We start from the raw sequence: 24,854 nt of genomic DNA, 5'->3' as shown, positions 1-24,854 counted from the left end.
TATGTCATTGACTATGCAAAGGTATTTGATTGTGTGGATCACAATAAACTGTGGCTGACTCTGAGAAGAATGGGATTCCCAGAATATTTGATTGTGTTTATGTGAAACCTATACTTGCACCAGGAGGCAGTCATCAGAACAGGGCAAGGAAATACTGCATAATTCAAAATTGGGAATGGTGTGCACCAAGGACGTGTCCAATCTCAATATATTTTCAATCTATATGCAGAACAGATTATCTGGGAGGCTGGGCTCTATGAGGAGAAATGTGGCATCAGGATTGGAGGAAGACTTATCAACAGTCTGCATTATGCTGATGACACAACTCTGCTTGTTGAAACTGAGGAGAACCTGAAGTGCTTGCTGCAGAGGGTCAAGGACTACAGCCTTCAATATGGATTAAAGCTCAACATCAAGAAGACAAAGATTCTCACCACTGGGCCTATTAGCAGCATCATTACGGATGGTGAAGAGATTGAGATTGTCAACAGCTTCAGGTTGCTTGGCTCTACAATTAACACTCTTGGTATCAGCAGCTAGGAAATTAAAAGTCTAATTGCATTGGGAAAGTCTGCTGTCAGAGACCTCTTCAAAAATGTCACTCTGGAGACTAAGGTGCTCCTGATATAGGTCATGGTCTTTGAAATTACTCACTATGCATCAGAGAGCTGGACAATGACTAAGGATGATAGAAGGAGAGTTGATGTCTTTGAGCTGTGGTGCTGGAGAAGAGTATTGAGAATACCATGGACTGCTAGGAAAACAAATAGGTTCATCCTAGAGAGGGTGAAGCCAGGCTGCTCATTGGAGGCAAGGATTCTGAGGCTTTGTCTGACATACTTTGGACATGTTGCAAGGTGAGATCAGTCCTTGGAGAGAGACATCATGCTTGGGAGGGCGGAGGGACAGTGTAGGAGAGGAAGACCCTCAATGAGATGGATTGATTCAGTCACTGGGGTAATGGGGATAGGCGTGTCAGAGACAATAAAATTGGCAAGGGATAGAGCAGGGCTTAGGGCTGTTGTACACAGGGTCACAATGAGTTGCAGGTGACTCGATGACCGGCACATAACAACCACAACAACAGCCCAAAAGCATATATGTGCATGTTCTTAGTCACATTATTCAGGATAGAAAAAAAAAAGAGAGAAAACAGCCTTTCCTCAACTGACAAATGGATAAATAAAATGTCATCTATTCACAAAGAGAAATGGTACTCATCAGTAAAAGGAACAATATGGGGAATATTAAAAATAGTGCATTAAGGAATAAAAGTCAGACAAAAGAATTCATCGGATAGAGAATAACAGCTAACAGGTGTGGATTTATTACTGGACTGATGACAATGTCCGAAAATTAGGTAGTGGTGGTGGTGGCCGCACAACTCTGTGAGTTTGCCAACACGACTGAGAAATCTTTTAATCCTAATTCCTTTGCTATCACCATCTGGATAACCGATTACCCTTTCCTTTGACCACCCTCCCTCTGATTTTAAAACCAGTGACTGAACTATAAAGGCATAAATTTACTAACTCAATGAATATTTGTATCTACTGAGCATAAAATAGATGAGGCAAGAATCCCAGTCCTTGCAGTGCTTGTATGTGTTCACTCAGAGAAGAATTAAAGGGTAAGTACACCATTAATTCATACTAGTTAAAAGGAAATACGACCATGGGCAAATAATTATTAAAAATAACAGAAAGAATGCATGCTCCTATTTTACCTTACAATTAGAAACTACAAGCAAGTCTCCAAGAAATTTGATGACAGGGAATATTTTTTTTTTTGCATAAAAACTGGATCTTTTTAAGCCCCGTTCTTACAATTGTTGCTACGCTGGCACCCACTGCTGCAGGCACTACAGCAAACAGTCTCTGTGCGGGTTGTCACAGGCTGAGTTGTTTCTCGGAAAGTGTGCTCCTTGCTGGGGCCAGGACTGTCTATGTCTCTGATGCAGTGACATAATGTGGCAATTAAATGATCTTTCATGATCTTCTATAAACTGAACGGGATTAAGTGTGATATACTCACCACTGATCCCATCACAGCCCTGAGCCGGTGTAAATCAGCACGGTTCCCTGGCGTGCGATCTGTATCATTACCGTTGCTGTTTTTGTTATTGTGTACCGTCAAGTCGGAATCAACCCACAGTTGATGCGCCAGTGAGTTTTCAGAGGCAGTTGATCACACGGGAGGAGACTGCCCATCTTTCTCCCACAGAGCAGCTGCTGGCCTCGAACCCGTGTCATTGGGATTACAGTGCAGCTTTTTTGCCACCAGAGCTCCCTCTTTTTATGTTACAAGAGATAAAAGGAGAGAGAAGCAGACAAAGGCGGAAGAGGGTCTAGGAACCACCCAGAAAGAAGCCCCTAGGGCCTATCGTGCTCTTTGGACCCAGGGTTACTTTATGTTGAACCTCTTAAGATCCAAGAAAATATTAACCCTAGACCCAAAGAGATCTACAAGCAAAGCTAGGTCTGAAGATGCATATAAAGATCTTTCTCTAGAATCAACAGCAAAGAAAGTCTTCCTCGAGAGCCAGCACCCTGAATTTTGACTTCTAGTCTCCTCAAGTGTGAGAACATAGGATCGTGTTCAGATCTCCTGTTTACAGGGTTGCTACAAGTCGTGCTGGATTCGAGGGCACCCAACAACAACAAAATGTAAGGGAATAAATGTCTTTAAAGTCATCCCCTTACAAAAAGAGTAAAATGATTTAAAAAGTTAAAAAAAAAAAATAAAGTCATCCCCTTAGGATATTTTTGTTACAGCATTAGTAGACAGTGAAGATAAACATCTCCCTCTTTTTGATGGCTCTGTGATTTGACAAGCATGCTACACTTCCCATCATGAGAGACTGGTCCCTCCTGGTAAGGTATCCAAAGTGTATGAGAATGGTTCAAATCCACCAGATGCTCTGCTGGAAAATGAGGCGCAATCTCCTCCTGTACCAGTCAGATTTGATTTGATGGTACACACACACACACACACACACACACACACACACACACACACACAAAATAAAAACAAACAAACAAACCAAAAAAAACCAACACACATCTAAAGTGTATGAACAGAGAATCTTTCTCACCGGTACAGCTGTCCACTCTCCTTGCTGGCATTCGGCTGGATCTCTTCCTCCTCATCTGGAAGGTAGGTTTTAGAACGTGATTTTGCAGCTTTCTGCTAGGGGGACAAAAAAAAAAAAGAATCATAAAAACACATTTAAAAGAACCACAAACTCACTTTTTTAGTCACATCTGAAAAACAGAAAATGGCATAGGCCCTAAAAATCATACCACACACACAGAGGAAAAAAAATAATCAGACATTGCAGCTTGCTTCACCAAGCACTTCTGTGTAATTATATTAATATATTCATGTAAAACAGGGTTTCATGGCCAGAGACTGACTTCTGAACTACATAAAATTCAGGACTTGGAAAAACTTCATTAGTCATGCATTGATGTTCTCCTGCAAGGGCAGGAGTTCATTTTGCTGTATCTAATGAAATGGTTTTAAGCAATGAGATATCTCCATGCACAGGAAGTTCACTTACTCTCATTGACCAGTAAATTCTAAAAGGCAGATTGAGTTAAGGAACAAAACAAACATTAGTGATATTTTAAAGTGCCGAGGCAACTCCCATCTTTGCCTTTAATTGGTAGACAGTTAAATGACCACCTGAACCAAAGAGTTTGACTTGATTGAACTTCTAGCTACAGGATAGGAATTGTTGCCCACAGGATTCCAGCTAGAAAGTTCCAAGAATAATTTAGTGTCTTCTTAGGGTATTTGCTACCAGATAAAAATAAATGTCCTCAAGATGGTAGTTTGACCTCCATCACTGTGGAGATTCCTTTCCTTTCCTTTCCTTCCCTTCCCCTTCCCCTTCCCCTTCCCCTTCCTTTCTTTTCTTATTTGTGTGCGTGTACCATCAAACCAGATCTGACTGGTACAGGAGTAGATTGTCCCTCCTTCTCCAGCAGAGCATCTGGTGGATTCGAACCGTGCACCTCTGGGATTGCAGTGCAGCTTCTTGCCATTAGGCTACCAGAGCTCGCCCTGAGTGTGGAATTTGAGCCTCAGTATCCATCCATACTATGTGAGTTGCAAAATCTAATGAACTGATATTCCAGCTTAGCCTAAAATCAAACTAGCAAACTGGTTGATCTTGTTAGTTGGCTATTTCGTTTTTGGGGGTTTTTTTTAAAAAAAAAAAAAGGGAGAGCAAGAATACTTATAAGGAATACTTATAAAAATGCTTATAAGGAAAATTACTATGACAGCTAAATGAGATGGCATGAAAAGTCACTTGTAACCTATAAAATATTAATTTTACAACTTGAAATAAGTCTATCAGTCACTTAACAATCTACAACTAGGCTCAGAATTAGTTGCTTATTTTTATAATTCAAGGCATGAGACTCTATATTCCATAGAATATTACATAGAACACTTAGGAAGATAATTTTAATTTAATGGAAACCTGGAATCAAGAAATGAAGTCTCTTTTTAATCCCACATACAGTCAGTCAGTCGTTTAAGGTGTTACATTAGTGAAAATCACCCACTTATAACTAAATTTTTTAAATGCAAAATATGGTGGGTAACACTGAGTGAAAAGGTGTTCTATTTTCTTTCCATGAAGTTTTGGCCAACCTTATCATAGTTAAAAAAACAACATAATATTTGATGTTATGTTTTTCTATTTAATGTTTTCCATGTTAAGCTTTTCAAAGCCACCATCATTGAATAGATGCATAATTGTCCATTATGTGAATTAATCTGGGTTTATTTAGGTAACTGTAGGGGTGAACTTTTCGGTTGTTTTCCATTTTCATTGTAGTGACTAATTTGTCCAGTCTTTTAATCAATTATCTCCCTGATGGGGCTGGAATTTCCATGCACCATATTCATGAAAGTAAAATAAATGACTTTACAGAAAGTTCATGCACAAACTTTCATGTGTGATGGTTTAAAAAGTGTAACATAAATTTAGACAAGTATACCAGTCATCATTGTGTGCTGTTGTTAGGTGCAGCCGAGCCCAGTATGACTCCGAATGACCGTATGGACAACAGATCTGAATCCTGTCCTATCCTGTGCCATCCTCATCATACCTGACACACTGCCCAGTTCCGTAGTCACTGTGCCAACCCATGTCACTGAGACTCTTCCTTGGACCGCCCCTCTGCTTTCCCAAGTAGGACGTCCTCTACAATGAATAGCCTCTCCCAGCGTCATGCCCTAGCCATCTATGCCTCCAGGGAGCACTCTGGCTGCAAAACGTGTCTCTCCAAGACAAATCTCTTTGTTCTTTTGGCAGCCAATGGGATGTTCAGTGCTCTCCTCCAACACCACAGCTCAAAGGCATCGATTCTTCCGTCATCCTTATTCATTCATTATGAAAAGCAAGTGATTGAAACGCCCATGGCCTAAGTCAGGCTCACCTTATTAAGAAGAATTTTCAAAAAGTAAAACTACTCCCATGGAGAAAACAGGACCTTCTCTACCCAGCAGTTATTCAGTGCTTTCATTGAATCATGACTTCCTCTTCCTTAGACGTAACTACTTTTTTAAACCTCATATAACTTCAGTCATACTGTATGAGTTCTTCTGAGCCTGGTTTCCATTGTTCAACACCATGTGTACAAAGGTCATCAAACTATTGAATATAGATGCAATTTTGTCACTTTGTACTGAGCTTAAATACTACATCTTCTGCATGCACTTATCACTATTTTTCATTGACTCTCGTTGAATGGTTATTTGAATTTCTGCCTCATCTGGAAGTAATATGTTGTTGTTGTTGTTATGTGCCGTCGAGTCATTTGCGACTCATAGCGACCCTATGCATAACAGCCCTAAACCCTGCTCTATCCTGCGCCAACCGCACCGCCTCTGACACACCCATCCCAATTACCCCAGTCACCAAATCAATCCATCTCATAGAGGGTCTTCCCCTCCTGCGCTGTCCCTCCACCCTCCCAAGCATGATGTCCCTCTCCAAGGACCCGTCCCTCCTGGAAACATGTCCAAAGTATGTCAGACGAAGCCTCAGAATCCTTGCCTCCAAGGCGTAGCTTGGTTTAATCCTCTCCAAGATGAATCTGTTTGTTCTCCTGGCAGTCCATGGTACATTCAGTACTCTTCTCCAGCACCACAGCTCAAAAGCATCAACTCTCCTTCTGTCCTCCCTAGTCATTGTCCAACTCTCTGATGCATAACAAGCGATTGCAAATACCATGGCCTGTATCAGGCGCACCTTAGTCTCCAGAGAGACACCGTTGCTCCTGAGTACTTTAATATAGATAATGTTATTAGTACTTATGTCTTTTGATAGATACAAAAGGATGGATAAGTCATAGTTCAAAGGACCTTTAATTGATACTTCAAAACAGCATGCCAAAGCAGTTGCATAAATAAATGCATGCTCTCATTATTAGGACATGAAAGTTCAACTCAGCCTGCATCCTCATAGACACTGTGTTGTCAGTCTTCTCATTTCAGCCATTCTGGTAGTAGCTGTGTAATCTCTTTGTCCTTTTAGTATGCGTTCCAACAACTGCTATTTGAACATCTTAAACCTTCTGAAATGTAATTAGTGTGCTGCTGTGTTTTGGTTTTAAAGTGTTGTTTGATTCGTAGTGGGCTTTTTTGCTTTTTTTAAGAAATGATTTTTTAAAATGCAACATATTTTTTAAATTTTATTTTCTTAATTTTGATGAACATTTACAGAGATTTGGAATTTCCATTCATTCATTGTTGCCCTTTTTTTTCTACACGCCCCCCCATTCACTCCTCTCTTTGAAAACCAAAAGATATTTTTATAGCATATTCTTTCAATTTAATTTTTCCCCATTCATTCATTGTTGCACATTTTCCTCCCTGCTGACCCTTCTTCCCCAGTTCATTTTTCTCTTTGAAAAGGAAAAAAAAATTTCATTGTTTGGGGGCGGAGATTGTAGTGGCTTTTATTGTATTCAACTACAAGTCTTTTTTTAGGCATTGTTGTTGTTGTTGTCCTGTGCCGTTGAGTCACTTGCAACTCATACCAACCCCATGTACAACAGTCCTAAACTCTGCTGTGTCCTGTGGCAATCGCACTGTCTCCAACACATCCATCCCAATTACCCCAGTCACTGAATCAATCCACCTCATCGAGGGTCTTCCCCTCCTGCACCGTCCCTCCACCCTCCCAATCATGCATGATGTCCCTCTTCAAGGACTAGTCCCTGCTTGCAACATGCCCAAAGTATGTCAGACGAAGCCTCAGAATCCTTGCCTCCAAGGAGCCGCCCAGTTTAACCCTCTCCAGAATGAATCTGTTTGTTTACTTGGCAGTCCATGGTACTCTCAAAACTCTTCTCCAGCACCACAGCTCAAAGGCGTCAATTCTCCTTCTAACCTCCCTAGTCATTGTCCAACTCTCTGATGCATAACAAGTGATTGCAAAGACCATGGCCTGTATCAGATGCACCTTATTCTCTAGAGAGACATCATTGCTCTTCAGTACTTTGGAGAGAGGTCCCTAACAGCAGACTTTCCCATGGCAATGCGCCTTTTAATTTCCTGGCTGCTGGTGCCAAGACTGTTGACTGTATGTTTTTAGGCATATATGTTCCAAATATTCCTCTACCCTATATGTCTGTGGATTTCTATTTTTCCCTTCATAGAACTTACAGCAATTTAATCCACAATGTTTTCTTTGGGGGGGGTATTGTTTAAGAGTTCTTCAGTTGGTATTAGCTGATGATGACTACGTACCTTCTACAACACTGCTTCACCTTTGACATCTAAATAAAAAACTCACCTATTTATCATAAAAGGTGAGGACCCCCCTCTCCTACAGTGGTACCTTGTGATGAACTGAGTGACTATATCTGGACAAGAGTGTGAGCTCATTCATTCAGCCATTTGTTCATCCTTAAGCCTTATTTACTTATTAACTTATTAACCTTATTAGCTCTCATTAAGTCCACACCAGCTCTCAATGAATAGGATGAAAGAAGAATTTATGCCTCTGAGCTGTGGTGTACCAGAAGAGCACTGCACATCCCATGGACGACCGAAAGAACAGGTATGTCTTGGAGAGGGTGTAGTTGGAGTGCTCTTTGGAGGCAAAGATGATGAGGCTTCGCCTCACATACTTTGGCATGTTGCTAGAAGTGCCTGTTCCTTAGAGAGGGACATGATACTCAGAAAGGTCAGTGAAGAAGAGGAAGACCCTTAGTCAGGGGGATTGACCCACAATGGGTTCTAATGTGTCAGAAAGTGTGAAGATAGCACAGGATAGGACATCTGTTGTTCATAGGGTCACAGTCATACTCGAATCGATGGCACCTAACAATAACAATAAAACAACATCACACTATCTAAACTATTGTAGCTTTGTAATATGCTATTTTATAATTTGCAATTTTATTTTTTAAAATTTTCCTTCCTTGGCCTTGTATTACCATATGAATGATACAATCAATTGAAGCCTTTCCATCCTTTGCCTGCTAAACACACAATTTTGAGATTTATATTGCCAGTTCACTGAGTTTACAGATCACTTTGTGAGGTATTGGTAATTTAACAAAATTAAATCTAACTTGTGAATATACATTCTTTCTCCATTATCTTAACTTTAATAGTAATATTTTAGAGTTTTTTGTGTAGAAGTCTTGTACATTTTTTTATAGATGCAGTCCAAGTTATTTGATAGTTGATAAGGCATTTTAAATTATTACTTTTAGAAATTCTATTTCCAAATTTGATATTTATTAATACAGAAATAAATGTTATTGTCATGATAAACCTATTTCTTCATTTTAATAGTTTATGCCATATTATTATCCGATTCAGAGTGGCCAAAGTTAGTCCATCATCTCGTTAATGGCCTAGTAGGTTCACATGTTGCATTTAATTTTTAATAATTTCCAGTTTTCCAACATTCAAGCTATGTACATTCCATGCTCCAATTTTTAAATTATGTTGGGCTCAAATGAATTAAAAATGGCTGCAGGTCTACCCATGCTTCAAGTTCCCCGTGGCTCCCATCAATAGGCCTCTGGGGAGCCAACCAAGGCCCAGAGTCTTTCCCTACCAGCAGAGAAAGAGGGCACCTCTGAAGCCAAATGAATTAAAACACGGTCACAGGTCTGCTGATGTTTCAAGTTCCCCTTGCCTCCCATCAAGCTAGTGAACATATTTTTGTAACTGAATGACACCCATTGATCTTTCTTATTTATACCTTATGCTTTCCAAAGTTTGTCATGAGGGATCGTCCGTGTGATTTCTTTCCACTTTCCTTTATATCTGGGCTCTAAGTAAATAAACAGAAGCATAAAATGAGTAAATTAAAAGACATGCAACAAAAAATTTGAAAAATAAAAAAGACATATTACAACAAAAAATTGAAAAGGAAAAAAAATCTTGAACTTAGGTTTTGCTTCTTTTAGCTCTGCTATTGTTGTTGGCAGTCAGGTCAGAATCACCCCAGAGTCGGCCTTCCTCCAGGGGGCTTTCAGAGGCAGTAAATCACACAGAAGGAGACTGGCCATCCATCTCCTGTGGAGCAGCTGGTGGATTCAAACCGTGTGCCCTTGGGATTGGAGCACAGCTCCTTACCACCAGGCCACCAGGGTTCCCTTTGTCCTGGGTCTAGTTTTTCATTTTCTCCTTCTTGACTCAAAGTAGGAGATAAACAGAGTCTGCTCAGACCTCATGCTCTTCCTCTCTAACACCGTAATAGTGGTTCTGGCCCTGCTTTGAGAGCTGGGAACATTGGCACCAAGAGGCCTGGGCCAGCAGCCAGCACCTACTATCAGTGTCCCGAAGCTGGGGCCATGGCCCCTCACCCACACTCAGCTGTGCAAGCCCCTCACAGTGATGGGTCAAGAGGCTCTCCACAATCTGGGCCACTTTCTTCAGAATGCCATGAATAAATCATTCTCCAGTAAAGTGTAGATTTAATCTTGGAAAATGGCCAAAAGTCATTATGAGCCAATTCTGTTAGACAGACTGATCACAGTACTGATACGACATTGCTATTGGGATTTTTGAAACCTTGAGAAATACATAAATAAAACCAAATCCCAAGTGGGAGAGAGAGAGAGAGCGTGCGTGTGCGTGCGTGTGTGTGTGTGTGTGTGTGTGTGTTAAGTAAACCACAGCAAAGCTAACCTCTGAATCTTTCTGTGGGGATTGCCTTATAAATAGTGGCACCCAAGGGTTCTCTCAGGCGGCAGGTACATTTTCTCAGATGGTCATTTCTCAGTCCAACTCTCCTTGCTCTAGTCAATATCTCATTAGGGATCAGAAAGGTCACTGTGATGAGAAGATTCAGACTCTAGATCTTATTCAGTTATCACCTCTAAAATGTGTATAAAGCTGTTCCTCGCTAAAGATAAAGTATAAAGAGAGTGCAATAGGCCTTGACCTCACAGGACTCCCTGCAAATCAGAGAAGAAGCAGACATGGAATCAATGGGTGCAGGTAAAACCACATGAAGCCAAAATGTCAGAGGAGGGCATCTACACATCAGTAGTTCAAAATGATTGTCCACCTGAGAAGACAGATAGTAAACGAAGAACTGCAAATATGTTTTTTTAAGAAAGGCTTCATAAAAGAGGCAATGTAACATGCTTCCGTAATCTAAGGATTTATGTTGTTAGGTATGACTTACAGTGACTCTCTGAACAATAAATCTGAATTCTGTCCTATCCTGTCTCATCTGTATTTTTTACATACTTGAGCCGATCGCTGCAGTCACCGTGTCAATCCGTCAAGTTGACGGTTTCCTTTCTTTCACTGGCCCTCCACCTTTCCAAGCATGCTATCTATGGAGAATAGTTAAGTTAATCTACAGATGAAGGCAGCACTCAGGACACAGTATTGAAGCTGAAATCTAAAAGGCTTACTAATCATTCATGCCCACTAACCGAGCTGTGTCTAACTGATTCGGACCCACGGCGACCAGTGTACACAGAGCAGGAATGTGCTCCACATGGCTTCCAAGGCCGGTGACCTTTCAAAGGTAGATCACTAGGCTTTTCTTCCAAGAAGAAATTTAAATGACCACCCTTCTGGTTTGTAACAAAGATCCATAGCCATTTGTACCACACAGTGGCAACTAAAAGACTGAACGACTATTAGCTCAAACTCTTTGCCACAGTGTCAGAACTGACTCACAGCTGACCCTCCATTGGCTTTTCGAGGCCATGACTCAACGAGGAAGAGATTGTCCATTTTTCTCCCAAAGCACTGCTAGTGGATGCAATCCAACCTTTAGGTTAGAGGCACAATTCGCTACAGACTAGGCCCCCAGAGCTCTCTCACAATTCGCTAAAGATGTAGAAACTGAATGTTCAGGGTGAAAGAAGAGAATGTGAGGAAGACTGTGCTGTGTCAAGACTACTACAGCTGAGCAGAGGTGATGTGGTGGGGAAATGGAGACAACTGAGGCAGAAGAGGTAAGTAGGAAAGTGATTATGTCGACCTTGGAAAGCCAGAAATGGAGACAACTGAGGCAGAAGAGGTAAGTAGGAAAGCGATTATGTCGACCTTGGAAAGCCAGTTAAGGAGTCTAAAATTATGCCCAAGTGTCATCTGAAGCCCCTGGAGAATTTTAAACAGTGAAGCGACGTGATCAGAATTGCATTTATGAAAAATGTTGCAGAGCCTAGAGCAAAGATGATGTTGAAGAGGAGCACACGAAGTTGTGGGGAACTTCATCTCATATTCATTGAACGTGTCATCAGGAGCGGTCAGGCTTTGTGGAAAAGACATCGTACCTGGAAAAGTGGGTGGTCAGCGAAGGCGAGAATGACCCTCGAGGGGCTGGATGGACACAGTTATTGTAACAATGGGCTCACGTATGGCGTAGGTTGTGAGGATGGCACAGGATTCAATAGGGTTTGGTTCTGCTATATTCCCAGGGTAAGTCAAAGTCGTTCAATGCCACCCAACAAGAACACAGGACACTACTGGTCGTAAGGAGAAAAGCACAGGTGGCTAAACAGAAAGGGGGCGAAGGGAAGGTGTGTGCTGGGCTGGACTCCTGACTCACATGGTGTATCTAGGGAGGATGAGTCCAGGGACAGTCAGCTTTGACCAAAAGACCCCACTAATGTATTAAGCCATTTCCACTCCCTGACTCCATGTTTTGCAATGAAAGGCTTGCTTTCTAAAGCACTATGAGGAGAGAAATGGAAGAAGTTAGAAGAGCATTCACAAAACAAATTATGAGAAATAATGCACAAGGCGCTGTCTGTCTTTCTTTCAGTTACAGGGCAAGGACAGAGGGATCGGAATACCTGTTTCAGATGCACGTTTAAGCCTTCGTGAGTGGCCTTCAGCAGTGCCCTCACTGTGAAGCTATCGGGATCTTCTTTGTCTCGAATTTGAGATTCTCTTAACAGCGACTCTAGTTTTTTTCGTATGAAGGATTCCACTTGGTGCTCAGTGGTCCCGTTATTCTGCAAAGAATTAAGCAAAGCAAATTATTTCCCAAAGAAACAGGGAATCAATGAAAACAGAATCTAAGTTTGAGCCAGCATTGATTCTATAATTTGATAATATCTCCATTACCTGTAATAAGTCAAGGCATTTTATCATTTTGATGTCCACCTCCAACTCCTACAATTATAATGGGACAATTTATCCAGATCTCGTTCTCTGCTATCCACTCTTTATGTAGCTGCATTCAACTGTAAAGAACCTTGCACAGTTCTGAACTTCATGCCAAGGTGCAGAAATTAAGTTAATTTGCACAATTAGCAAGCAAATGAGTCAGGATTCAAACTCAGGTCTTCAGCGCCTTTTCCACCATGCCACTTCATGTTTTCAACACTGAGGACAGGGAAAGTTCTTGGGATACTAAATTTTCCATCCCTGTCTATATAAATTGAAGGAAGAACATGATAATTTTTTAAAAAATATTACCTTCATCACTGTGGGAAAACGAATGCCGTGGAAATCATCTCTGGGTTTGAGGACTATTTGAGATTATATTTCTTTCCTGCCTCTGAATTACTGTATAACCAGAAGGAACTCAATACTGGCCTGCCATAATTTGTCATTATAAATACCTTAGGATCACAGCTAATCTCAAGGGTTTTTTATAACAAAGCTATGTCTGTTTCCAGAGAATGACTCATAGAATCCTTTTCAGATGACCTGGAGATAGAGATTTTTTTCTTGTCAGGTTGCCTAACGGAATAAGCGAACTTTTGGCCATGTACTCCTGCCTGGATACAAAGCCACTACCTAGCTCACTGCCCCTCTGCCTCCAGCTCCTCCCAGCTCACTCTTCCAGTTCACACACTGTCCCTGTGAATTCCTCAACCACTCACCAACCCAGCCCACCCAAAGTCGAAGATGGGGTACCACTTCACAGGAATAACCTCCACATCACCAGAAGCTTATTCCATGCACAGATTTACTGGAAAGGGGTCCCTGTATTTCAACCCTAAAGGAAGTAGGAATTATTCAGTAATGCCCTCATTTTCACCCAATCCTACAAGAACAAAACAATATAGATGCTCTCAGGGAAATTAAAAAGATTGTGTACCAATGAGGGAGTTTTTCTTTTGCTTTTCAAGGAGAGGAGCAAAGTGGGGGGGAGGGGTTTGTGCGGGGAGAAGGGTGCAACAATGAATGAACGGAATTCCAAAATCTCTGTAGATGTTCATTGAAATGAAAAAGAAACTAAATTAAAAAAGAAAAAAAAAGAAAACCAAATACTTACATCAGGGCAGGTTATTGAATTGCCCTGTATTAATATAACACGCATTTAAAAATGCACTAAATAAAGTGCTTGCTCCGCTCCCCAAGAGGTCCTAAGGTCCCCAAGGAAATGCAAAGAAGGAAGAGTTGGGCTGATGTCAGATGTTAACACTCCCCTCAGGCAGCAAGGGCTTCCACATCCACTCAGAGCAGCCTCCTCGGCCCTGCACAGATACTACGGATAGCACGGCAGGGGAGCTGAGGAGAGACACTGCCCTCCTGTCCACACCATCGACAAGGCCTTAAACAAGGGAGAGGACGCAGTGGGGATTCAGCTGGTGATTAAGATTTCAGCAGTGAGGAAAGAACATTCTTTGCTGTGCTTCAGCGCTCTAGTGACGGTCTTACAGAAGTGACGCATATGCTAGGGGCTTTGCTGGCACGGTCCATAGGGTTGTGGTTGTTGTTGTTTTGTACCATTGAGTCCGAACCGACCCATAGCTGACCCTCCAGCAGGTTTTCAGAGGCAGTTAATTGCACGAGGGGAGATTGTCCATCCTTCTACCAAGAAGCAACTGGTGGCCTTGAACTGCGTGCCTTCAAGATTGAAGAGCAGCTTCCTGCCACTAGGTCACAATCTGGTACTGATGCCTAACTCAAAGGCCACACCTCTTTAGCAGTTCGAATCCACTAGCTGCTCTTCAGGAGACTGATGTGAAATCTCCTCTGGTGCCTTTCACAGTCTCTGAAAACCCACTGGTGAGTCGGTGGTCAGCTGAGTCAGTTCTGACTCAAGAGCAATGAATTTCAGTGAAAGTAGATCTATAAACCTAGGCATTAGACATGTTTTCCTACAGCAAGTCATTCATGGAGTTAGATATAGGAAAGGAACTTGGTTCCGATTATAGGGAGGCTTGAAAGCAAGAGTCGTGGAGCTACTGTGCTGAGTCTCTCTCTCTCTCTCTCTCTGTGAGAAAGTTACCAAGAAATACTTTAGAAACATTAACTTGTGGCCACAAGAAGGGTGCCTGTAGGTGAAAACTTAGGCAGACTGGTTCCCACAAGGCTAGGTACCAGGGGAGCTGGGCAGGGATTAAGGGTGGGAGTAGGCAGGATGCCAGGGAAGGAAGTAGGATTTAAGAAATATTATGATAGGAAATACTAATTTTTCATGTTTATGAAACATTGAATTAATGCTCTTGATGTCTAAGAAATATTATGATAGGCAGCATTAGTAAGGTTCAAATCTCGGAATATACACATCAGTGGGTAATCACACAGGCAGATGGAACTTGAGTGGCAGATGTAAGGGGTGTGATGGGTACACAACTGGAGACAAGAAGAGGCTCGGGATGGGGCTGGGTTCAGAGCTATCATGTACAGAGTTGCTATGAGTAGCAGGCGACCCAACAGCACATAACAATAGTCCCGCCTTGGGGATGCAGGAGAGATGTCTGGGAGTGTGTAATGACACCCTCTTTAAAGATGACAGTATTTGTTCTCTAAGGCTGCTGTCACAAATTACCTTCAGCTTGTGGCTTAAAACAACAGAACTTTATTCTCTCACAGGCCCGGAGACCTGAAGTTGGAAAGGAAGCTGTCAGCGGGGCCAAACTCTGCAGGCTCTAGGGAAGCCCACCTCCTTGCCGTCTCTAGCTTCTCCCTTGGCTTGTGATGGCCTAACTCTAATGTCTGCCTCTGTATCCATGTGGACTTCTGCTATGAGCCCCCCTCTGTCTGGGTCTTTGTTTGACAATGCACTTAAAGGCCCACTCAGTTAATGCAGATTGATTACATTCTGAGATCGTTAACTTGGTTACTTCTGGAGTAGCTGTGATGTTGAACACTGTTCCACAGTTGTGTCAAATACCATAATGGTTACCCGTTATATACAATGTTTGGATGAGATTTCAGATTGATTCATGTTGGGAAGCAGGAGTGGCATCCACTTCCTAAACTTGATGCCTCTAGAAACTCTACAAATGCTTATAAATGTACAGAAATGATGTTAATTATAGAACAGAGTTCATGTCTTTTGTATAAAGCTTACTCTGAGTAGTATTCAACTCAACAACACTTGACCACTGCTAAATGAGACTAGTGCTGTTATATCTGGAGGAACACCCTTCCACTTTGTACATCACTCTTTGTCAATGTGCTCTCTGAGGTAACCTGGGTTTGCTGTGATGCTGAACCATGTGCCATGGGGTTATCAAATACCAGAATGGTTTCCCATTATGGACAGTGTTTGGTCAAGTTCCCAGTTGTAAAACAGGCTTGGAAGCAGGAGTGGCATCTACTTCCTAAACCACATACCTCTGGAAACTCTATGAACTTGGAGAAACACCAACAGCTATGGAAAGACATTAAGTCTTTTATCCATAGAGTTGCTGTAAGTCAACCTTGACTTGATGGCAATCAACAACAGCATCTACAAAGACCCTTTTTCTAAGCAAAGTCACATGTCTGGGCACTGAGGGCTAGACATTCATTACACATGCCATCCTGCAGGTGGGTATCCTTCAACCCACTCTAACGAGTGAAAGCAACCAGACTAGTGAAGGGCAGGGCACTAGTCTATCAACATGAAAAGAAACACAGACATAGCCAACTCCCCCTGAGAACCAGACACTAGATGAATATAACACATGGAGCCAGGGAATGACGTAGAAAGCGAGCATGACTACACATTGCAGGTAAGGCTCATAAAGCACTGTGACATCACAGGGCTTCATCAGAAATGCCCCACATTACTTAAAACACAACTGCGGTGAGTTCAGGTTTGCTCCTAATGTCACAGAGGTAGAGAGATTGAGCAACTTGTCCAAACACACATGTCTCTGAAACAGTGGAACTAGAACTTGAACCTAAAACTTTGCATCGCAAAATCTGTGTGTATTTACCTATACGGTGCTGCCACCATCTCACCTGTATGCAAAATCTGTGTGTATTTACCTATACAGTGCTGCCACCATCTCACCTGTATTATTACAGGAACAGAGAAATAACTGAGGCAAACGAATCAGCAGGCTCCATTTTGTTGTTGTTGTTGTTAAGTCCTATCAAGTCGCAGACGACTCATAGCAACCCTGTGAGTGACAGACCTGAGCACTGTTCAAGCCATTTAGAAGTGGTTGCCACCCCTGCTTCTGAGCTTGTTTTAATCGGAGAGCTCCACCAAACACTGTCCACCATGGATAACCATTATCACATTTGGCACATCAGTATCACAATGTTCAGCTTCACAGCAACCACGAGTTACCTCTGTACAGCAACGCACAGACCAGTGCTATACCACCAAACCAGTTGCCATTAGTCAATTCTGACGCATATTGACCCTGTGTGTCAGTCTAACTGTGCACTGCAGGGTTTTCAGGACTGACTTTCTGGATGTCAACTGCCAGCACTTTTTCTGCAGCACCTTTGGGTGAACTCTACCTACCAATCTTTAGATTAGCAGTTGAGCAGGTTCAAGTTTGCACTACCTGGGGACTCTTAGCACATCCACATCATAAAACCGTAAAAAGGAAGAAACTACCGACACACAGAACTACTTGAATGGATATTCAGGGAGCTGTTAGGAGGGGAGTGAGGAAGAAGCCAATTCTAATGTTGTTGTTGAGTACTGTCAAATCAGAACCCATAGCTGACCCTCCAGTGGGGTTTTCAGAAGCAGTTAATCACATGGGAAGAGACTGCGCCTCCTTCTCTGTGGAGCAGCTGGTGGGTTCGAACTGCGTTCCTTCAGGATTGCAACACTGCCTCTTGTTATTTGGCCATTTATGAAATGATAAAATTTTAGCAATGGAGGACAGATCAGTCATTGGTATTAAATAAGGATTGGGTGGCGAAGAGGTGGTGTATAAAAAACAAAAGGGGCCCATGTATTAGAACTGGTTAAGCTCCATTTTAAACAACCATTATTCCTACCATGATCCCTGGAACTAGATCGCATAATCGCTTAGTGGAAAGCAGCCAGCCAGGTGTCCATTAAGGTCAGAAGCGGATCCAAGAAAAGAACTGTGGGCCTTCAACTCCCAGGGCGATTGATCAAATGAGCTGCTGCCTGGTAGGGGTGCATTTACTGGGAGGTCAGGAAGAGAGCGTGTGTAAGGGCACCCGGTGTGCCCACTGCGACAAGGAATGCTACAGACGCACGCTGCTTTTCTTCTCCACTCAGGGCCTCACAAAGAGCTGGACACAGCCAGGAGATAGCCTGGGGCCATTATCCCAAGACATTTTCACTGTCAACAAAGCAGGGCTAAAAATATCAAGCCAGGGTAGGCTGGAGCTGGTTAAATAACGAAGGCTTAATCCAGGGGTTATAATTATTCACTGCACATCCCCCAAACACCGAGAGTTACTGAAAGAATGACATTTCTGCCTTCTGGTCTTCTTCGTCTCTGCGGTTTACAGAGCCAGGGAGTGAGTAGCCTTGGAGGACAAATTAATCCGTGGCTGGGGTCTTATTAATATAGTTTCATGTGGTCCTACGACCAGCTGGCACAGTGAGAGGACACCAGGCAGACACTGGACCTCTGGCCCTGTGAGCCCTGTGAACCTGCTGTGTAGGGCCACAGCTGACAGTCACACTCCATTGTTTGTTTGTTTGTTTGTTTACTTTGGTTTGCTTTGTTTCCTGAGCCCCCTCCAGACAATGGACGGTCCTGTGGCTGGGAGATAATTAAGAGCCTCTAACTATGATCAGTTGTACCTTGCTCAGAGAAACAGTGAGGACTCTCCGTTTTCTGCAAGATAAATTTGATCTAGGAATCTCTGTACCACAAATAAATCAAGCCATCACAGAACCCCATTCTTGCTTTGTTGTCAGTATTTAACTAGAGTTATTGGGGGTAAATCAAAGGGGTTGCCCAGAAAAACGACCCCAGTCCAGGTGGGGACGGTGAAGGGGAGCTGGCCTGAAGGACACTGCCATCTAGGTGGTGACTGTCATGACTGTTAGGTGCCATCAAGCCAACTATGACTAACAGTGACCCTAGAAACAACAGATCTGGACCTTGCCCTGTCCCGTCCCTCCCTCGCAATCGTGGACCTGCTGGAGCCCACTGCGCAGTCCCTGTGTCAGACCACCTTGTTGAAAGTCTTCCTCACTTCGGCTGACTCTCCACTTTCCCTGGTATGGTGTCTCCTTCCAAGGACCGGAAGCTCCTGAAAACATGCCCGAAGTACATGAGGCAAAATCTCACCATCCTTGCCTCTAAGTGTGGCTGCACTTCCTGTCAGAGCTTTGTTTGTTCTTTTGCCAGTCCATAGTATACTCCACGATCTTCTCCAGCGCCACAATTCAAGGTCATCAATTGTTCTGTCATCCTTATTCACTGTCTAACTTTCAGCTATAAGGAAGCAAACGACAACACCCTGGCCTAGATCAGGAGCACCTTAGTCTTTGACATCCTTGCTCTTCAGTACTTAGGAGAGTTCTCTGACAGCAGATTGTCCCAATGAAACACATCTCTTGATTTCCTGATGGCTGCTACCATGGGGGGTTGATAGTGGATACAAGTACAATCTTTTCTTCATCTGTCAGGATCTTGTCTATTGGCCCATTAGTAAGAATTATATTTTAGCATCATCAGCACAACAATAAAGCAACCGAGACAGGATCATTTAAACAGGGATGCTCTATCCTCGGGAAAGCTTTCAAAAATGCCAATGTCCAGGCCACACCTCTGACCTAAAACCTCAGAGTCTCCAGGTGTATCCCAGACACTGGGATTTTTCAAAGCGTCCAGTCATTTCAATGTACAGTCAGAGCTGAAGACCTCTCTTTAAAAACACTGGAGTATTCCACTCTGCAAAATTGTCCTTTGTTACCTCTTGATCAGAATCAGGAGATTTGACTCGCTGCCTTTTTGGCACCTCAAAGCTTTGCAAGTTCATTATTGGCTCGTCAGGGCTGCAGGAAAGCTGTTTCCCACCAAGTCTGGATGTGCACCTCCCGTTCTCCAGTCTCCTTCCCACTCCCTCAGTGCCTCCCTTAAAGCACATCCTTCTGTCATGAGAATGGGTGGATCATCAGGCGTTGTGGCTACTATAATCGGTGCTGTGGAGCAGAATGTGCTTTGATGGTGGATTTTAGGGGGTATGCTTTGAAAACATCCATTCAAATCAATAAAAAGGAGGGTGGGGAGTGAAAACTTGAACATATGGGGAGAAAGAAGGACGGATTCATCAGCTATGTCAGTGACGACTGTGGTGCTACTACAATTCCTGCTCAGGGTGAGAATGAGTGTTTACTGAGCAGGGATCACGTGCCAGTCACGAGTCTAAGGTCTTCCAGGGTATGAGCTGCTTTAGTCTGTATGGTACTTTGGCCATGCCCCCCCTTTTTTTTATTTTGGCTGGGTTTAGAAGAGGCAGTGGTACTAGGGATATTACGCCTAATGTTGGATCTTGGCTGAAACCAGAGAGTACCAGAGGAATGTTCATCTGTGTTTCATTGACTACGCAAAGGCATTTGATCATGTGGATCACAACAAACTGTGTCTAACTCTGAGAAGAATGAGAATCTCAGAACACTTGATTGTGCTTGTGCAAAACCTATCCTTGGACCAGGAGGCAGTCATCAGAACAGGTTCAGAATCAGGAAGGATATACACCAGAGGTGCATGGTATCTTCATAACTTTTCAATCTACACGTGGGGCAGATCATCTGAGAGGCTGGGCTCTATTAAGAGGAATGTGGCATCCATAATGGAGAAAGACTCATCAATAACCCGTGTTATGCAGATAACCTTGTTTGCCAAAACTGAGGAGGACCTGAGGCATTTGCTTTAGAAGGTCAAGGACTGCAGCCCTAAATATGGATTGAAGGTCAACACCAAGAAGACAAAGATTCTCACTACAGGGTTAATTGACAGCATCATGATAGGTGGAGATTGAGATTATTAACAGTTTCAGTTTACTCGGTTCCACAATCATCACTCTTGGTACCAGAAGCCAGGAAATCAAAAGATGAGTTGCATTGGGAAAGTGTGCTGTCAGGGACCTCTCCAGAATACTGAAAAGTAATGATGTCCGTCAAGAGACTAAGTTAGTGCACCTGATCCAAGTCATGGTCTTCACAATTACTTGCTATGCTAGGGAAGACAGAAGTAGAATTGATGTCTTTGAGCTGTGGTGCTGGAGAAGAGTGCTGAATATACCATGGACTGCTAGAAGACCAAACACATTTATTCTGAGGAGAATGAAATCAGGGTGCTCCTTGGAGGCAAGGACTCTGAAACTTTGTCTGACATACTTTGGGCATGTTGCAAGGAGGGACAAGCCACTAGAGAAGGACATCATGCTTGGGCCGGTGGAGGGACAAAACAAGAAAGGAAGAACCTGGATGAGATAGATGGATTGATGCACTGAATGAGGAAATGGGAATAGGTGTGTCACAGACAATAAGGTTGGCTCAAAATAGAGCAGGGTTCACAGCTGTTGAACATAGGGTCGCTATGAGTTGCAAGGGACTTGACAGCACATAACAACAACAAGAAGAAGATTAACTGCAGTCTATTTCTAAGAAATCCAGGTCAATGTAGTCCCAAATGCTTAACTAGCTATACAAGTCCATCATTTGTAACATTAGCAGCTCCATTCATGGCCCAGTTTCCTAATTCCTCTATAACCCTTGGGTTCAGTGATTTGCTAGATGGTCTCCCAGAGATTCAGAACCATCAGGGGAATTTAGAAGGTAGAACGTTTAATATACAAAGGAGTAGAAGGCTTCCTTGATCTTTGTGACCCTTTAAAGCCTACTGGAGGATCAGCTACGAGTAGCTTCCAACTTGATGGACGGCACATAACAATGACAGCATCTCTTAACATCACCAGTAATGACAGCCTTGAAGCATCAGGGTCCGTTCTGAGTAGGAACTTCTAAAGGAGCTCGGATGACCCAGTCTGTGGGGCATCGTACGTTAACCCAAATGTGGTGCCTTCCTGATAGTCCAAATATACCAGCATCTCAATGGGAGAAACAAAGGTACACAATCTCCTCCCGTTAATTTTATTGCCTCTGAAAATCCCCTAGGGAGTCAGTTCTTAGTTTCTAACTCAATAGCAGTAAGTTAAATTGTGGAACCTGCGTGTATATGAGTTGGCTTTGGGAGTGAGGGGAGGTGTAGGAATGATTAACTCAGGCTGCAGGGGTGGGGGGAAAAAAACTCACAAAACCAGACGGAGACAGTGAATGCACAGAGAAAGTATAGCAAGAATAGGAGGTGGATACAATACTAAAAACGGAACCTTTAGTTCTGTCATAAATTGAATTGTGTCTCCCCTACAAAATACATGGCTAAATGATATAATGTGGAAACTATGCAATCATCCTCCATGATCTGCTAAACCAAGTACTTGTTGGAAGATTAAGGGCAGAGCGCAAACTCCTTAATCTCATTGGGTATAAGAATTTCTTCCTAATATTACAGGATGTATCCAGTAATATCTTATGATCAGATAAACCAGGTAGCTGTAGGAGGATTAAGGGTAGAATGTGAATTCCTTAATTTCATCACAGCCCAAATTGGATATAAGAATTGCCTCCTTGTATTACAGGATGTGTTGTGTAACTAAATACCTTTTACAGTGATGTATCTCACTGCGGATGGAAGGAGAGGTGAGCAGGTAAGCAGCCAGGGGCCAGGGGCTCTGTATCAAGATCACCAGGAGAGGAGTGCCTCTTTCTAGACCCAGGCCCCTGCTCCACAAAGCTCCTTAGCACCGGAGAGGCCAGAACACATAGGGGTGTCAGGGAATGCCCAGGCTGCAGACCCTGAAGGAAAGAAGGACATTCCTCTACAATCAGCACAAAGAGGGGCCCTTCCCCTGGACTTGGTGTTCTGAATTGACACTTGTCTTCTAAACTGTAAGACGAGGTGTCGGATAGTGAAAGGCTCTTATCTCTGGTCACTATGAGTCATAGTCAACTTGACAGCACCTAGCAAAAATCTGTAAAACACTGCATCTCTATTTGCTGAAGCCTATTTGTTGTGTCTATGCTGTTTGTGGTATCCCTATTAGAGCCATAAAACATTACTCTAAAAATATAAAGGAAATTACAAAATGAGGGGTCTGATAGCCTAGGGGGTAAAGAATTGTGCTGCCAATCTAAAGGCAGATGGTTCAAATCCATTAGCTTCTCAGGGGGAGAAAGATGGGCAGTTGGGATTCACAACCTCTGAAAACCCACTGGCGGGTGAGCGACGAGTTGGTTCTGACCCGATTGCACAGAACTAATTAACAACACACACCGTGGTGGTTGTGCACTTAACTGCCAGTCAGAATGGTGGGAAAGTCCGGCCTTATGACCTGCTTCTACAAGGTCACCCAGCCTTGTGACCTCTCCTCACCCTGTGCTGGAGCTAGATGTAACCGCAAAGTCACTCTGTGAGCATTTGGTCTCTGAAATAAAAGGGCTGCAAACTGACAACTTCAGGAAGGAGCTCATTACTTCTATGTGGGCCAGTAAAGCTTCCACAGACTCATAACCCTTAAATGGCTGCAAATTCTAAGTGAACAGATTAGGTAAGAACATTAATCTGTAGTGAAAGATAGAAGAGAAGGAAAAGATAAAAATGTTTAGTGTGTGTTTAGTGTGTTGTTGTTATGTGCTGTCAAGTCACCTGTGACTCATAGCGACCCTGTGTACAATAGCTCTGAAGCCTGCCAGTCTCACTATCTCTGACACACCCCCATTTCTGTGTCACTCCATCTCACCCGAGGTCTTCCTCTCCTGCACTGTCCTTCTATCCTTCTGAGCACGATGTCCTTCTCCAAGAACTAGTCCCTCCTAGCCACATGCCCAAAGTATGTGAGACAGATATTACTGTAATGGACTCATTGAAAACCTGTTGGAAGGCTTGAGGCTTATGGGATGAGCTGCAAGTGGGAGGCAGAATGCCAAGATCTATGCATAAAAGTCAGGTTGATTTCAGATTCAGAGCATAAGAACAATGATATTGAATAACTCAGCACAAGAGGGGAAAGCCAGTGAAGTTGAAATATGGAGGTGGAGAGTCTGAGAGGCACAACACCATTAGAGGACCCCATAAAGATGAGTGATGGTGAGCTGCCCTCACTGAATCCAATCTGTTAGATTACCATGCTGTGGTAGACAGGAAATTGTCCCCTGTGTCTTTGAGCTGCATGATTCTTGGGTCACTGAACACAATCAGCTTCACCTGTGGCTTATGCATCATGAGCTAGATTTATTCTATGGCTGGAAGCACAAAATGAATATAAAGCAGAAAGGTAAAGATCCAAAGGAATTCAAGAACAGAAAGAAGGTATTCCCTATTAAAACTCCTGGAATATAGTTTGACTAGCTTATGTACAAATAGCAAAAGAAGGAAGAAGACAGAGGGTGGTTCCCGCCTCTTGCTCTGCTTCTCAAGTCTGTTGTTGTTATTGCTGTTGTTGTCTAGGTAACCTTAAAGTGACCAACTTGACCTCTGAACTTTGCATTTCCTCTTCCTCTGCCTGGGACATCCTTCCCAGATAAGGGCAAAGTGCAACAATGAATGACTGGAAACCCTAAGTTTCTATAAACTTTCATTAAAATTATTTTTAAAAAAGGGGGGGAAGATTACCTTTTCTGTGTTACCCCACCCACATTATCTACAGCTTTAACACACACACACACACACACACACACACACACACACACACACACGACTCTGGTACACTAAAGGAGTCGATGGGTGATACAAACCATTAAAGAACTCAATTGTTAACCAAAATCTTGAGGTTAAGCAAAGGCTCCACATAAAAAGAGCTGGCGATCTATGGCCAAGAATCAGGCATAGTCAATGGTGATTCGTTCTTTAAAGCATAATGCATGGGAATGATTGTATGAAACACAATGTGAATGATGAATAGTATGAAACACAATGTATACAAACTTTGTTAATGAATATAAAATAAAAATGTAAAAAAATGTTGTTGTCGTTATGTGCCGACAAGTTGCTTGTGACGCATACAACAGCCCTAAACTCTGCTCTGTCCTGTGTCAATTGCACTTTCTCTGACACTCCCATCCCGATTACCCCAGTTACTGAATCAATCCACCTCATAGAGGGCCTTCCCCTCCTGCGCTGTCCCTCCACCCTCCCAAGCATGATGTCCCT

At 42.9% G+C, this 24,854-nt stretch overlaps 1 protein-coding gene across 1 annotated transcript in view; it reads right to left on the bottom strand.

The window, feature by feature from the left end:
- The window catches only part of PLCH1 (phospholipase C, eta 1), a 133,887-nt gene that overhangs the window by 28,768 nt on the left and 80,265 nt on the right, over window positions 1-24,854 (bottom strand). Inside the window, exons 10-12 of the mRNA XM_006897785.1 lie at window positions 12,309-12,470; window positions 9,245-9,316; window positions 3,095-3,186 (exon numbers count right to left, since the gene is read on the bottom strand). Of these exons, the coding sequence (XP_006897847.1) occupies window positions 3,095-3,186; window positions 9,245-9,316; window positions 12,309-12,470 (326 nt within the window). The remainder of the gene's footprint in view (window positions 1-3,094; window positions 3,187-9,244; window positions 9,317-12,308; window positions 12,471-24,854) is intronic.

This window comes from Elephantulus edwardii, unplaced genomic scaffold (genome assembly GCF_000299155.1).
Source record: "Elephantulus edwardii isolate Elephantulus edwardi_28Jun2011 unplaced genomic scaffold, EleEdw1.0 scaffold00215, whole genome shotgun sequence".
Classification (NCBI taxonomy): Eukaryota; Metazoa; Chordata; class Mammalia; order Macroscelidea; family Macroscelididae; genus Elephantulus; species Elephantulus edwardii.
Note: the sequence above shows the minus strand (reverse complement) of the source record. Positions and strands in the feature narration are given on the sequence as shown.